The sequence below is a fragment of the Lampetra fluviatilis genome, chromosome 40 (genome assembly GCF_964198595.1).
Source record: "Lampetra fluviatilis chromosome 40, kcLamFluv1.1, whole genome shotgun sequence".
In the NCBI taxonomy this organism is placed as follows: Eukaryota; Metazoa; Chordata; class Hyperoartia; order Petromyzontiformes; family Petromyzontidae; genus Lampetra; species Lampetra fluviatilis.
This window is the reverse complement of record NC_136314.1, coordinates 8,641,857-8,657,976: the sequence shown is the minus strand read 5'-3', so window position 1 is coordinate 8,657,976 and position 16,120 is coordinate 8,641,857. Positions and strand designations below refer to the sequence as shown.

General features: G+C 50.4%; 1 protein-coding gene across 1 annotated transcript in view; it reads right to left on the bottom strand.

The window, feature by feature from the left end:
• Positions 1–16,120, bottom strand: part of TRMT61B (tRNA methyltransferase 61B) — a 39,239-nt gene that overhangs the window by 15,163 nt on the left and 7,956 nt on the right. Inside the window, exons 3-4 of the mRNA XM_078875157.1 lie at positions 9,170–9,339; positions 6,492–6,594 (exon numbers count right to left, since the gene is read on the bottom strand). Coding sequence (XP_078731283.1) covers positions 6,492–6,594; positions 9,170–9,339 — 273 coding nt within the window. The remainder of the gene's footprint in view (positions 1–6,491; positions 6,595–9,169; positions 9,340–16,120) is intronic.

Below are 16,120 nucleotides of genomic sequence, written 5' to 3'. Positions count from 1 at the left end.
ATGGAAGTCGAAAATGATGGCAAGCTACCCTTTTTGGATGTCCTAATCAAAAGGAGACCTGATGGTTCAATGAGCCACTCTGTCTACAGGAAAGCCACCCACACGGATGCTTATCTAAAACCGGATTCCCACCACCATCCATCCCAGAAGAATTCCCTCATCAAGACTCTATATCATAGAGCCCAATGCATCTCCGACCATGAACACATTTCCAGTGAACTCAAACACGTACGCCAAGCTCTTAAGGCTAATGGTTACTCCGACTACACAATCCGCAAAGCCATCACTCCAACCACCAAGAAGGATCCTGTTGAGGAGCCTTTCAAGACCATCACCTTACCCTACATTGCTGGGGTCACAAAAAAGATCTCCAAAATCCTGATTAAACACAAGATCCAGGTCCGATTCAACACAGTACATAAAATCCGTGATCTGGTACCGTCTGTAAAAGATGTGGTTCCAGACATACAGTACCCTGGTGTCTACAAACTAAGTTGCCTCTGTGGTAGCAGTTACATTGGGGAAACCAAACGACATGTCTCGGACCGCATCCGTGAACATAAAGCTGACCTGAAACACTGTAGGACAAACACCTCAGCCGTGGCAGATCACTGTTACAACTCAGTGGGCTCACATGACATTGACTTCTCCAAGACAGAGGTTCTCTGCAAGCCATCTGGCTATCATGAGAGATTCGTACATGAGGCGATCCACATTTACAAACACAGAGACAATTTTAACCGAGAAGATGGATTCTGGCTTAGCAATCACTGGAAGGACGTAATAAACCATTTTGATACACATTAGGGTGGGTAGAATAATACATAGTGTTATATTAAAAATGTATAAGGTATAGGGTGGTTTATAGCAATACAGTATGTAATTTAATGTTGGTTTTGCCTATGGAAGTATATAGTACGGTATAGACGCGTGTGATGTAAGAGAATAAAGTTTAGATGGAAGCATATTATATAATTTTTTACAACGTAGAATTTTTCATGTATTACTTACTGTTAGTAACTCAGCTTATTGTAGAGTATAGTAAGTTTACTGATGATGCTATGTAGTTTATACTTTAGTTTGTCATGCAGTTTATACTGTAGTTTTTTACGTGGTTGTTTAGTAACTACAGCTACATACTATTAACATTCCTTTCCTTTGTTAATGCTCCCCCCCTTCCCCCCCCCCCTTTGATGCTGCTAATCCTGCATAATGCACGGGCATAGTATTGATTTGGAACCCCCCCCCGCCCACCTCCTACGCATTTTCCATATGCTGAATTCCTCTTGATATGCAAATTATTTTGTTTAGGCGCTCTTCTTCCCACCTCCCCCCCCTCTAACCCAGCTTAAATATACGCTCCAAGCTTGGGGTGTTTCATTCTTCGCCTGAGGATGGCTGCTTGCGTTGTGGCCGAAACGTCGTGAGAATTGTTTTATTATGTTTTATTTTTATTATTTTATTACTTCCCTTCTACGTGACTTTACCGAAAGAACCAAGAAGATGAATCCCTGCAGTCACGAAAGCTTTAAATCGAAATTTAACCGCCTCTACGGGGAGGGTTTCCACATAACTTTGAGATCCTTCAACAAGCTCCGGGACAAGAAGGCTCAGCTAATCGAGTCTCTCACCTTTCTGAAGAGATGCCGCGACTCTAAGGTAATACCGAACGCATTTACACTAACATCTGCTGCTGTAACTTCTTCTAATGCGAAACGAATTCTGTCTAGAACTAGCTTAGCTCTTATCTCAGAGAAAATCAGACTTACGCGCACCGAACTAGATCAGTTAGACAAGACACTCTACAAATCACACTTATCCTTGAGTGCAACAATGTCCACATCGGATTGGGAACATGTGGAAAAAATGACTGCCTCTTCAGCTGCCGCTATGTCGACTAAATGTAAGGACAACTTGATTTCCAAATTCAACCGCCTCTCAAACAAGAAACCGGACCCACACATTGAAAAGCTAGATGTTAACAAAGTCGTAATTAATCGCAGTAACAGTCCTATTTCTGAAGGTTTGAAATCCGTTTTAGCTAAAGGACTAAACTTTGCAGTCACACCTAGACACATACCAGTTAATGATATAATTGCTCGAGTAGATGTAGCTCTCAAGGGCTTGAGTCACATCGCTGCAGACGTAGCAAGATCGGAAATCTCTGTAACCCTCAAAAACGCTAAGATGCCAGCTAGCAACATCAGCAAAGATGAGCGTTTTGAATTAGCTCAATTAAAAAAGAGGGATGACATTGTCATCCTCTCAGCCGACAAAGGCAATGCCACTGTCATCATGGACAAAATAGAATACAACAACAAAATTCAAGAACTACTCACCGATGGCAGCTATACAAAAATAAAAAGAGACCCCACCAACAGCCTCGTCTCCAAAACCAACAACATCATTTCTGCTTCAACCGCATTAATTGATCAGACCAAACAGTTCTCGTTGAAACCTTCTGCAGCCAGGCCACCAAGATTGTACGGCTTGCCAAAGATACATAAAGAAGATACACCTCTTCGTCCCATTGTCTCTACTATCAACTCCCCGACTTACAAACTGGCTCGTTTTTTGTCCGAAATCCTACGGCCTTTCACTGGAAAAACCACCTCTGCAGTACTAAACTCTACTGACCTGGTATCAACAATCAAGGGGATTGCCCTGTCCCCAGACGACCTGCTTGTCAGTTTTGATGTGGTTTCCTTGTTCACCAAGGTGCCTGTGCCTGACACCATCGCAATCATTGAAGACTTGGTTCATCAAGGACTGAATGCTGGGGTACCCCCCCTGGTGAGACACTGCTTAACCAATACATACTTCACCTGGAATGGAACCTTCTACAAGCAAATTGAGGGCACCCCAATGGGCTCCCCCTTATCTCCGGTTGTAGCCAACATCTTCATGGAGAAATTTGAGACGGACGCCATCCAGACTGCCACTCTACGCCCGACCTTATGGAAGAGGTACGTAGACGACACTTTTGTCATCTGGCCACATGGCCGGCCTGCTCTAGACCAATTTCTCGACCATATAAATTCCATACACCCAGCCATCAGATTCACCATGGAAGTCGAAAATGATGGCAAGCTACCCTTTTTGGATGTCCTAATCAAAAGGAGACCTGATGGTTCAATGAGCCACTCTGTCTACAGGAAAGCCACCCACACGGATGCTTATCTAAAACCGGATTCCCACCACCATCCATCCCAGAAGAATTCCCTCATCAAGACTCTATATCATAGAGCCCAATGCATCTCCGACCATGAACACATTTCCAGTGAACTCAAACACGTACGCCAAGCTCTTAAGGCTAATGGTTACTCCGACTACACAATCCGCAAAGCCATCACTCCAACCACCAAGAAGGATCCTGTTGAGGAGCCTTTCAAGACCATCACCTTACCCTACATTGCTGGGGTCACAAAAAAGATCTCCAAAATCCTGATTAAACACAAGATCCAGGTCCGATTCAACACAGTACATAAAATCCGTGATCTGGTACCGTCTGTAAAAGATGTGGTTCCAGACATACAGTACCCTGGTGTCTACAAACTAAGTTGCCTCTGTGGTAGCAGTTACATTGGGGAAACCAAACGACATGTCTCGGACCGCATCCGTGAACATAAAGCTGACCTGAAACACTGTAGGACAAACACCTCAGCCGTGGCAGATCACTGTTACAACTCAGTGGGCTCACATGACATTGACTTCTCCAAGACAGAGGTTCTCTGCAAGCCATCTGGCTATCATGAGAGATTCGTACATGAGGCGATCCACATTTACAAACACAGAGACAATTTTAACCGAGAAGATGGATTCTGGCTTAGCAATCACTGGAAGGACGTAATAAACCATTTTGATACACATTAGGGTGGGTAGAATAATACATAGTGTTATATTAAAAATGTATAAGGTATAGGGTGGTTTATAGCAATACAGTATGTAATTTAATGTTGGTTTTGCCTATGGAAGTATATAGTACGGTATAGACGCGTGTGATGTAAGAGAATAAAGTTTAGATGGAAGCATATTATATAATTTTTTACAACGTAGAATTTTTCATGTATTACTTACTGTTAGTAACTCAGCTTATTGTAGAGTATAGTAAGTTTACTGATGATGCTATGTAGTTTATACTTTAGTTTGTCATGCAGTTTATACTGTAGTTTTTTACGTGGTTGTTTAGTAACTACAGCTACATACTATTAACATTCCTTTCCTTTGTTAATGCTCCCCCCCTTCCCCCCCCCCCTTTGATGCTGCTAATCCTGCATAATGCACGGGCATAGTATTGATTTGGAACCCCCCCCCGCCCACCTCCTACGCATTTTCCATATGCTGAATTCCTCTTGATATGCAAATTATTTTGTTTAGGCGCTCTTCTTCCCACCTCCCCCCCCTCTAACCCAGCTTAAATATACGCTCCAAGCTTGGGGTGTTTCATTCTTCGCCTGAGGATGGCTGCTTGCGTTGTGGCCGAAACGTCGTGAGAATTGTTTTATTATGTTTTATTTTTATTATTTTATTACTTCCCTTCTACGTGACTTTACCGAAAGAACCAAGAAGATAATATATATTTTTAAACATTTTACACGCTTTTATTTAACTCACCCTGTCTGTTGCCGTATCCTCAAATGTTGTAACTCAATTTCAACCGTCTTCCCAACTTGGTATAGGTATGTCATACTGATGATAAGACTATATTCTATCATAAAAAATTCGAAATATATTTTTAAACAATCTTTTTTACGCGAATAATTGTCCACGCTCAACTCACGTTGCCTGTAAATCACCACAGTTCCTTACGTTATGGCAAGCTTCGGGGCCACTTCCTGGAGTCGTGGAGTTCTGCCATTACTCGTACGGTACATTTCTTCAAAGCGTGTTTTTAAAAAAAGCATTTTTAAATATTTAATTTTTTGGTGGTGGAGCTACAGCGTGATGGTCGACGCTATGCCCTAAAAACCCCGGCGACGTGAGTTCGATTCCCAGTCACGTCCAACATCAGTGGTGAGCGATAACTGAACTGGTCCTAGGGCATTCCATTCCCTTCGCCAACCCCAGCACTGACCAGCATGATCAACACCACTGGTTGAGACTAGGCCCTAAAGAAGGCTGTCCCTGGTGTAGACACCCCCGCACTGACCAGCATGAAGTTTAGTTCAACAACCGCCTCCCCCCCCCACGACTGACATGCTGAGATAGGGGGGCCCTCGTTACCAACGCGCAGTGCATTGCGGCAGCGGAGGTGAGCGCACATGTCAGCAAGGTTTATAATAAACGGTTGTGCTCATACCAGGAGTAAATTAGGTGGGGTTTCAAGTCAGAAACTGTTCTGTCACTGCTAGGGCTTTCAGCTGTGACAGAAGCGGACTAAAATTAGAAACACCGTGCTATAGCCAGGTCAAAAATATTTCCCTCTAGTACCTGATTAGTGCAGCTAAGATGGTCACAGTGACGGATATGCACATCATGCGGTTGCGAGTCGAATCTAATTGAAAACGAATTTCTTAGATTGAAATCTCATTTCTTAAAGATGGAAAACTAATTTCTTAAGAACTGCTTTTTGTGTTTAGTTTGTTGTATCTTCCCCCGCACCTCCGATTAGCCCGGTTGGCTAAGTACGGTGCGAAAGAAGTTCAACATACAATCCATGGATATCCAATCCGTGATATGGGCCTCCTCTAGGTCGAGTCAGCCTCATACGAGTACCTGATACAATGTACAAAACATCGGCACTGAGGAAGGGCAATAAGACCCAGACCTGGCGCTGGCCACACCACCACATTGTACGCTGTGCAGGTATTAATAGGCGCTTGCCAAAATAACTTACCCCCAACGGTTTGTTAAAGGCTACGTGAAGAAAAGTCAATTTTGTTCATGCAGCATTGTAAAGTGTGGCATGGTCAGGGGTCGGCAAGACCTGTGGCTCCGGAGACTGCGTTGTGGCTCTTGAAATAGAGTTGTTGTTTTTTTACTGAATAAAAAAAATGGCTCTTCTTGTTATTTTGTTTGCCGGCCCCTGTCCGCGGAAGTCCAGTTGACCATTGAAGCCCAGTTTACCATGGAAGTCCAGTTTACCATGGAAGTCCAATTTACCATGGAAGTCCAGTTTACCATGGAAGCCTCGTTTACCATGGAAGTCCAGTTTACCATGGAAGTCCAGTTTACCATGGAAGTCCAGTTTGCCATGGAAGTCCAGTTTGCCATGGGCAGGGGTCACCAACCTGTGGCTCATTAAGGACTGTTTTCGTGACGTTATTTATTAAGGATCACCGTCTCGCAATCACATCCATTGCGGCTCTTTTGAAATATTTGAGGGGTTTTTTTTACCGAATTGGACAAAAAATGTATCTTCTTGTTATTCTGGTTGCCGACTCCCGGGGGCACGGTGAAGTGTCCCACGGTGAAGCGCGGCATGGTGAAATGTGGCGTGGTAAACGTGGGTGATGCAAACGGTGCAGCGGGGGGGGGGGGGGGGGGGTCACCTGCACCGGACAGCATCAGCGTCATGGCTCCACTCCCTGACCCGGCCTCCAGCACCACGTCTCCCGGCCTCAGGTCAAGGTGCATGAGCATGGCACTCACATCCTGCCATCATAACCATCATCATAACCATCATCACAACCATCATCATGACCATCATCATGACCATCATCATGCTTACTATCTTGGTCTTCATTATCACCAATCTTAACTTAAAGCTTTCATGACTGCAGGAATTCATACTCTTTGGGTCTTTTGGTAAAGTCACGTAGATAGAAAAATTATGTAACTTTTTTTTATCTTATTAATTTTCTAGATCATTATTATTCTTTTTCAATCTTCTTCTTTCATACGGTTGATGTTGACGTAGAGACAACTACAATTTCACATTCAGGTGGTCAAGCCGAACAACCGCGTCAGCAGTAGCGGAGTATGTCGCTGTGATGTCTCCTTCGTATTTGTGGGTCAGGCATTACGCCGTTAGATTTTGTACGGTCTGTTATATCACCAATGACAACTAAATAATAGACACCACCAATTGACTGTGTCTCCCATCAATATTAGTATCTTCTTGGTTCTTTCGGTAAAGTCACGTAGAAGGGAAATAATAAAATAATACACAAGCAATCATCATCAGGTGTGAAATCCACAGCAAGAAAATTAGAAAAAAGTGGCAGTTTTTCCTAACGTCAGCACCATGGACAGCGATTTACCATCATTGTCATCAGCGCGATCACCACTGCCATCATCATTGCTATATCAGAAGATGTGTACATGTACAGCCATTTGCAATAGCGTAGTAACGACATTATCAGCTCAGGGGGTGCGGCAATCGGTCAGGTGGGGCCCCCCAATATTTGATCTGTCTCGCACGGTCGCCAAACGTTACTGCTCTTAATTCAATTACAAACACATTCCTGTGGAGGGAGCTGGTAGGAACGTTGGGTTGCTCGTTCAATGGCCAGGGTCAACGGCGGCGTGGTGTATTCCGCAAATATGGCCGACTGTGAGGGCGGGCACAAGCCAGCGTGAGTAGGTTAAACGTTGAGTTTTATAAAGGCGCCACGGGGTGACCAGCCCTTCCCCACCCAGCCCCACCCCTCCCACCCCCCCACCCTCCCCACCCAGCCCCTCCCCACCCAGCCCCTCCCCACCCTCCCCACCCAGCCCCTCCCCTCTCCACCCAGCCCCACCCCTCCCATTTTTGGATGCACGACGGACGGACGGACACAATAATCCCCTGTGGGCTGGTGGAACCAGGTGGTTCCTACCAGTATAAATCGTGGAATGTAATCGAAAGCATTTTCATGAAAACCACCATGACAGATGGCTTGGCCATCAGGTGGGGGGGGGGACATCTCCTGCCCCCACGCTCATTACGCTACTCAGCCCTTTGTCAATCCGCTGCTGTATGAGGGCCTCCCCCCAAGCCGCGCGAGTCGTGGGCGTTTACTCGGCCGTACTTCACCGCGCTGGTCAGCGCGAGTTGGCAAAGGTGGGGCACATAGACGTTGGAACATAGTACAGTACAAAAATGTATTTTTCTGCACTGTTGGCAAAGCACATCCACAGCAGCCATTAATATTCATTTTATATACATGGTGGTCACATTTCCAAGCACCATCCATGTTTGCAGCCTGCTTAGCTTTTGAGATCTGATGAGACCAGGTGCACACAGAGTGATTTGGTCGTGGCTTTACTGCTGTAAAATGTTTTACAGCTTCTTAAGCGTACGTGCTAGAAGGCAAAGGTTTTGATCGCAATGTGCAGCAGCACTGCTTCTGATGAAGCGGCAACTGTCTCTCTGTCTCTTGCCATGTCCCTCTCTGTCTGTCATGTCCCTCAATCTATCTGCCGTGATCCTCTCTGTCTGACTGCGTGTCCGTCTCCGTTTCGCTCGGTGTTTTTCCGAGTCTGTGACTGTGTCTCTTTCACTGTCTATTGGCTGTCCGTGTCCGCAATAGATTGTCAAAGTAGCAACGATTAGGATACTTATTGCGATCTAATTGTAGGCATTATGTAATATTTATTTGTACATGAAATACAGAAAAGTGATCAAGTACACCACAAGAGCGAGATACAATTATAAAGGAATTGGAAACTGATGTCGCGATAATTATCACATCGTCAACATTTAAATCGCATCGTGACAACTTTATTTTTCATTTATTTTATTAATTTGTATTTTCTACTCACCGTTCTTACACTATTCATTACGCACGGTTGCAATCTACTTTGCTGAGTCGGTGTTCGCCGCTGAAGGTGCGATGGGTTTCTTTTTTTCATTTGTATATATGTTGAACTTCTTTCGCACCATACGTAACTAACCGCACTGATCGGAGGTGCGGCGGAAGGACAACAAACTATAAACACGAAAAGCATTTCTCAAGAAATGAGTTTTCAATCGAGATGCATAGCTCTAATGGCTTCCGAATATTGGAAGGAAGAGCGTTTCAGACGGCTACAGATGAACATCTGAAAAATTCCTATTGCTGTATGCCTCCTGTACCATTCCCGTTCTGTTGTAATGCCTACTTTATTGAAGGTCATATTGGCACGTAAAATGAAGATTGATTGAACTTATATCACGGCAACCATGCTTGTCGCTAAGCAAATGTGAGACATGGCAAAACGGAGTGAGTGGGCGAGCGTGAACGGGCGAGCGTGCGCAAAATCCCACCTTGGGGTAGGCGATGGTGGCCGTTCGCGACATGAACAGCGTGAACTCGTAGAGAGACGGACGCCGCACCACGAACAGCGCACCGTCAGATGCCTTCACGGCCACGCCGGGCCAGCGGCCCACGAGGTCGTTGTGCTGTAGAGAACCCCACATCGTATGCAGGCACTTGCCTGCCAGCAGAACACGCAACTCCGATTGGCACGGTTGGCTACGTACGGTGCGAAATAAGTTCAACGCACGTACATGCGTAGCCGCTGCTACAACTCCCATTCATTTGAATGGAAATGTGGGAATTTACATTGAGATTAATGGCGCTTCTCGGAATCGTCCACAGATGATGCCGTTCCCCATTCATGTCAACGACGATTCCTGCATCTCCATTCGAGGGAACGGGTTTCTCCTGGTGATTCCGAGCACGGAAATATTTCAACATTGGAATCGTCCACAGAAGCAGCACTATTCCTGATACTCTCTATGCTCGTCAATGGCCAGTGTTTGGAAGAGGAAAATTACATGCACACAACACTCACAACTTGCACAGCACTGACATCATCTTATCAGCAGCAGCTATGACCTATCCACTGCTGGATGAAGGCCTCCCGAAGCTGTCACCATCTCTAATTGTCCTGCGATGTAGCGATCCACAGAGCATCTGTAATGTAGTAACTCGGCGGGAGACGACTTCACGGGTAGCACACTCTTTATTTCACCAACTTCGGTTCACAGGCGACTAACACCCACTGTAGTATCTCGGGTGACTAACACCCACTTGGTTACTCGGGTGACTAACACCCACTTGGTTACCCGGGTGACTAACACCCACTTAGCTACTCGGTGACTAACACCCACTTGGTTACTCGGGTGACTAACACCCACTTAGCTACTCGGGTGACTAACACCCACTGAGCTACTCGGGTGACCAACACCCTCTTAGCTACCCTGGCGACTAACGCCCACTGAGCTACTCTGGCGACTAACGCCCACTGAGCTACTCTGGACACACCCTGCCGGGGTGTCCGTCTCGACTGTGGGTCCCCCAGTCCCGACCCACGTGGGCGTCGAACCACGGGTCCCCCAGTCTCGCCTCCGAGCCACACAGGGCCCCGGTCCCTACAAGGACAGCGGGACTAGGGGTCTCGGAGCACTATCTCTTCAACTCCGTCTTCGATCTTCAACTGGTTAACAACCCCGAGTGCTCTCGCGCGTCCCCCTTTATACCCCACCTGCGGACGTCGCTGAGAGCACCCATCCTATTTGACCAATCACTGGGCACTCGCTACGATCCTGTTTTCCCACATCTCAGCGTGCCTCACCACCCACGCCGCGCCGCCCCGTCATCCGTCACTCCCGGCGCGCGCGTCCATACCACGCCCACAACGCGTGCCCAACCCCGCACCCCGTGCCGCCCCGTGATCCATCACTGTCACAGTCGGCGCGCGTCAACACCACCACTACATCACCCCCTACCACATAGCTCGCAGCCGACCCGGCTGCTATAAAAATATACAACACCCCCTCCCCCCAGTGTGCCCCGTAACACAACAACAAGAACAACAACCAACGTAACAACACAACACAACGCGAACACTGCCATCCGCAACCATCAACCAATGCCACTACACAACAACAGAACAATATATACAATCCGGCGAGTGACAATACCAAATGTGTGTGCAGAAAAAAAAAAAAAATAATTTCCATTTTATTTTTTTTTCTTCTCTTCCGACTCGTGCAGCGTCCCATTCTTTCCGAGCGTCCCTAGAACGGGACATTACCCCGGCAGAGGGGGAACACCGGGCGAGCTCGGTGTTGAAAAATGTCTTCATGAAAAGTGTTGTGCCCTAGCCCGAGTCCGCCTTGCCGGTCCGTCGTACGGCACCAGACGCGGTTGACCGTCCGGCGGTGCCGGCAGTTCAGGAAGGCACGGGCCAGGCATCGGGGACCCGCGCGTGCCGCGGGGTTCCGGTTCCCGACGGTCAGCAGCCGTCAGGCCCGAGACACCTGGGGGAGGGTCAGGTGGAGACACGTGAGGATCAGCCTGCGACACATCCCTCCCCGAGTCGACGGTCACATCACACGCCCGGTCGTTACGGCACAGAACGGGGTCACACGGTGCCGCATAGGGCTTCAGTCGGGAGGGGTGCACGTACCAACGGCGTTTTCCCATTTTAATCTGTATACTCTGGGGTCGTGCAACCCGCACAATTTCCACCGGTCCCCTCCAAGGTCTCAACAATTTGGGGGACGTAGCCAACGGTGCATGTGGACAATGCAGCCAGGCCTTATCGCCTGGTTTCCAATCGTGCGTATGCACCCTCCGTCCATGCAATCTCTCGTTCGCGATTTGCCGAGACCGCGAATTCAATCTCGCCGCCTCCCGCGCTTCAGCCAATTTGGCGATATTAAATTTGATGTGGTCTGCCAATTTTGATTTTGCACGTGGCTGGGAAATTCCCAGTTGGACGTCCATGGCCGGATCGGCCTCCCGCCCATACATAAGAAAAAATGGGGAAAACCCCGTCGCCGCATGAGGGGCCATTCGATAGGCCGCAAGTACCCCCGGCACCTGTAAGTCCCAATCAACCTGATCGTCACAGACCTGTTGGCACAGCATAGACGTAATCGTCCTGTTCAGACGCTCAACCATCCCGTCAGTCTGCGGGTGGTACGGGGAAGTCCGCACTTTCTTTGTACCCAACAGGTCGCACACCTCGCGCAACAAAACGCTCGAAAAATTCTTTCCTTGATCCGTCAGCAAGCGTTCGGGGGCGCCCTTGTCCAAAACATAACCCTGGACGAAGGCGTCCGCAACCGCCGCAGCCGACTGGTTGGCGAGTGGCCATGCCATGGGCCATCGGGTGAAGTACTCTACGCCAACCAGCAGGAACCTATTTCCCCTCGGCGTAGCAGGAAAGGGCCCCAAGATGTCTAACGCAACCAATTCGTTTGTGCGCGAAACTTGAATGGATTGCAGCGGTGGATTAGCCGCCAATGGTGGCGGTTTTCTTCGGGCGCACCCTACGCATCCCTTAAGAATGTTCGCCACGTCGTTACCCATCCCCGGCCAATAATAGTCTCGCTGGATTAGGGCGAGCGTTTTGTGAAAACCCAGATGCATGAGTCGTTCATGAGCAGCCAGAACGACCCTACCCCGCATAGCAAAAGGCACAACAAGCACGTGACGCCGGGACATGTTGTCCCACTTCATCAAGAGGCCCTGTCTGCACACCCAGGAACCGACCCGCGCATCCCCTACCTCGGGAGCGTCAACTTTTCGACGTAGCGTAAGCAGGGAGCTGTCGGACATTTGGAGACGGCCCCACTCAATGAGGGGCAACGATAACAGCGAGTCCCTCCCCGTGGGAGCGTCGACACCCGGGGTGTCAGTGGCGGCGAGCGCAACTCCCGCGGTGTCGGCGACCGGGGGTTTACACCGCGCCGATCCCAGCAAACATGCGCAGTCCGTGCGCGGTGGCAACCGCGACAAGGCGTCCGCATTTGAGTGTCGTAATCCCTTGCGGTAAATCGTCGTGAATTGGTAGTCCTGAAGGACCTCCAACCATCGGGACAATTGGCCCGATTGCTGCGCCACCCGCATAGCGTATTGGAGAGCCGCATGGTCCGTACGAACCGTAAAATGACGGCCGTAAAGATACGGCCTGAATTGCTGTGTAAAAAACACAATCGCTAACAATTCACGGCGAGTCACGCAATAGCGTTGTTCGGCGGGGGAAAGAACTCTACTACCGTAGGCGACCACCCGTTCGACCCCCCCGACCACCTGTGAGAGCACTCCCCCGATACCCGTGTTGCTGGCATCCGTGTCTAGCAAAAACGGTTGTGTGAAATCGGGGTAACACAAGGGGGGAGCCTGCACCAAGGCGTCACGAAGGGAGCAGAACGCAGCCTCCTCTTCCGCCCCCCAGTGAAACCGCACACCCTTAGCCGTCAAAGCGTGCAGGGGCCTGGCTATGGTGGCAAACTGCTTGACAAAACGACGGTAATAGGAGGCGAATCCAATAAAGCTGCGAACCTCCGTGACCGAGGTTGGCGTTGGCCATGAGCTGACGCAGTGCGTCTTAGCAGGGTCTGTCGAGATCCCTGAACGACTCACGATATGGCCCAAATACCTGACCGATTCCCGAAGCAGAAAACATTTAGTCGGCTTAAATTTAAGCTTAGCGGAACGCATCCTGAGGAACACCGCTCTCAGTCGCTGGAGGTGCTCCTCAAAAGTCCGGCTGAAAACGATGATATCGTCGAGATAAATCAAACAGGTGTCCCATTGGAGGCCCGACAAAACCAATTCCATGAGCCTCTGGAACGTGGCGGGAGCGGAATCTAAGCCCATGGGCAAACGGTTGAATTCAAATAGGCCACCAGGTGTCCGGAAAGCGGTTTTAGGTTTAGATTCGTTATCGAGGGGCAATTGCCAAAATCCGGAAAGCAGATCGAGTGTGGAAAAAAACTGTGCTCCCGCCAAGGCATCCAGCGACTCATCCATTCTGGGGAGCGGATACGCATCCGCCATCGAGATTTTGTTTAAGCGGCGGAAATCGACACAGAACCGCAAAGACCCGTCCTGTTTTTTAACTAGGACAATAGGAGCACCCCACGGACTAGAAGAGGGCGAAATAATGTCGACCGCCAACATATCATTAACCGCCGACTGCACATGCTCCTTCTCGGCTGGGCTGAGCCGGAAGGGATTCTGTCGAATAGGGGCCGCGTCCCCCGTAGCTATGTGGTGGCGCAACAGGTCTGTGCAGCCGATATCGTACTTATGTCTGCTGAACACATCAGCAAACTCGAGTAGCAAACCCCTCAATGCTCCCAATTGCACCTTTGACAAGTTAGCAGACCCGGCACACAACGAGTCCAACCACTCTGTCCCCTCATCACTTGGAGGATGCAACTCGACACTGAAATCAGCGTGATCAACGAGCTGTTCCTCAACGGTTAGCGGCGCGGCGTGAGCCAGCACCGTTCCCTGCGTAATTATGGCCGGCCGCGACCCCGTATTCAGGACCATTACGAACGGCTCACTGTCCCCTCTCACCATGGTTTGAGCTACCGCCAAGTCGAGGCCCCTTTTGGCCCTGTTAGACAGCCCCAACAGTACTCCCTGTGCCCCCGCACCCACCCCGAGCGGTTTCCTCAACCGAAGGGGTACCAACATTTGCGATCCCGGGGGCACCCGTACAGTCTGAGTTGCCAGCGCCTGCACCGTCGCACAAACCGTGCGTATTTTGGTAGGGCTTGTCAAGAACGCAACCTGCCGTCCCGACGGAAGCTCAATGCAGGCCTGATCTATGAGAATTTTGATGGGCATTTTGGACAAAAAGTCCGTACCTAGCAAACAAGGAACGGCCAGCGATGATGATACAAAAATAGGGCCCGCCAATTTGATGTCACCAATGCAAATAGTCGCCCGAATCTGGCCGATGATCCCCAGGGATCCCCCATTCGCCGCATAAAATGGCACGTCCATAGGCAGAAGGGGTCGACTTTGGACGGGAAGAATGTTATAAATAAGGTCCGAAATGATAGTGGCCGACGCACCCGTGTCCACAAGCACCCGGACCTCAACCCCGTCAATAAACCCCGTTACCACGGACGACCCGGCCGACGCAGCCACTATCCTGTGGGCCAATTCGGACCATTCGACTGCTTGCGGGCCGTGTACGGACCCCCCCCACCGAATTGAACCCCCGGCACCCAGCCGCGGACCCCCCACCGCCAAGCGGCGACCCGAACGTGCCGCGTATGTGGACCGGGCGTGTGAGGTGCCGCGACTTGCCGGGTTTAGTTGGGATGACTTGTGGGCCTGGTCGTCGTCCCGACGTGGTCCCATGGCGCGCTGACGCGGGGCCCGGCACCCGGCTACGACGTGACCCCGAAGGCCGCAGTTGTAGCAGACGACGAGGGACGTCGTAGGTTTCGGTTGCTCCAGCTTGCGGGATGAACGTGTGGGTGAACGACCTCCCGTTCTCCACTCCCCCGGACGCGATACAGCGAAGGCCTGCTCCCGATCCGCAGCTGGCTGAGGCTCGGCGATCGTGGCGGCCAGTGCCGCGTTCTCCGCCAATTTGCAGACGACCGTCGGCTTGCGCTTGAGGACCTCGTACGCGTGAATACTCGTGGCGATCGCCAGGGAGCAGATATCCATTTCATCCGCCACATTAATGGGGACTCCCAACTCGTGGGCCAACGCCAGCAGCTGCTCCGTCACCATGGCGTCCTTCCCCTCCTTGTCCATGCGGGGAAAAGCTGCGTCCGCCAAGGCGAGCAGCGCCGTGCGATAGGCGAGCGTTGTTTCCCCAACCACCTTCCGCCGATCGTAGAATTGGTGGCGGCAGGTCGAGGGCGGGCCGAACACCTTAGCCATCAGGTGTAGCGCGGCCTGGAGCGTTGAGCGAGACGACCTTGGGGCCGATGTGAAGGCTGCAAGCGCGTCGTCGTCGAGCATCGCTGGCAGAGCGCGCAGGGCAGTGGTGTCGGACCACCCCGACATTTCTTGATGTGCGAGGAACCTTCGGTGGAAGGCTCCCCAGTCGCCTCCGTCTGCCTTGAACGCCGACAGCGCGGGCAATCGTTGCTGGAGGACTCGGTCGTCGTCGTCGTCGGAACGATTTTCCCCCGCGCCACTGTGGTTGTACAAAATGTCGGCTCTGTCAGCAGTCGCACCCTGGAGAGCTCCGGCGCGCGCCGATGACGCGGGCCGCGCTGAGTGGAGATCTCCGGCCACGTGGTGTCCCCGCTTCCCGCCAAACAATGGCGGTCCCTCAAAAACGGCGCCAACTTCATAACTTTTGGCGCGAAGCGCCTTTTGGCGGGAACCCTCCAGCCGCGCCGCCTCCTCCAACCCCGCAGCCGTCCCTCCGCCCGCTGGAACGGAGATCTCCGCCAAAACTGCAGCGGCGGCGAGCAGCAACTCCGCCAGACGGGAGT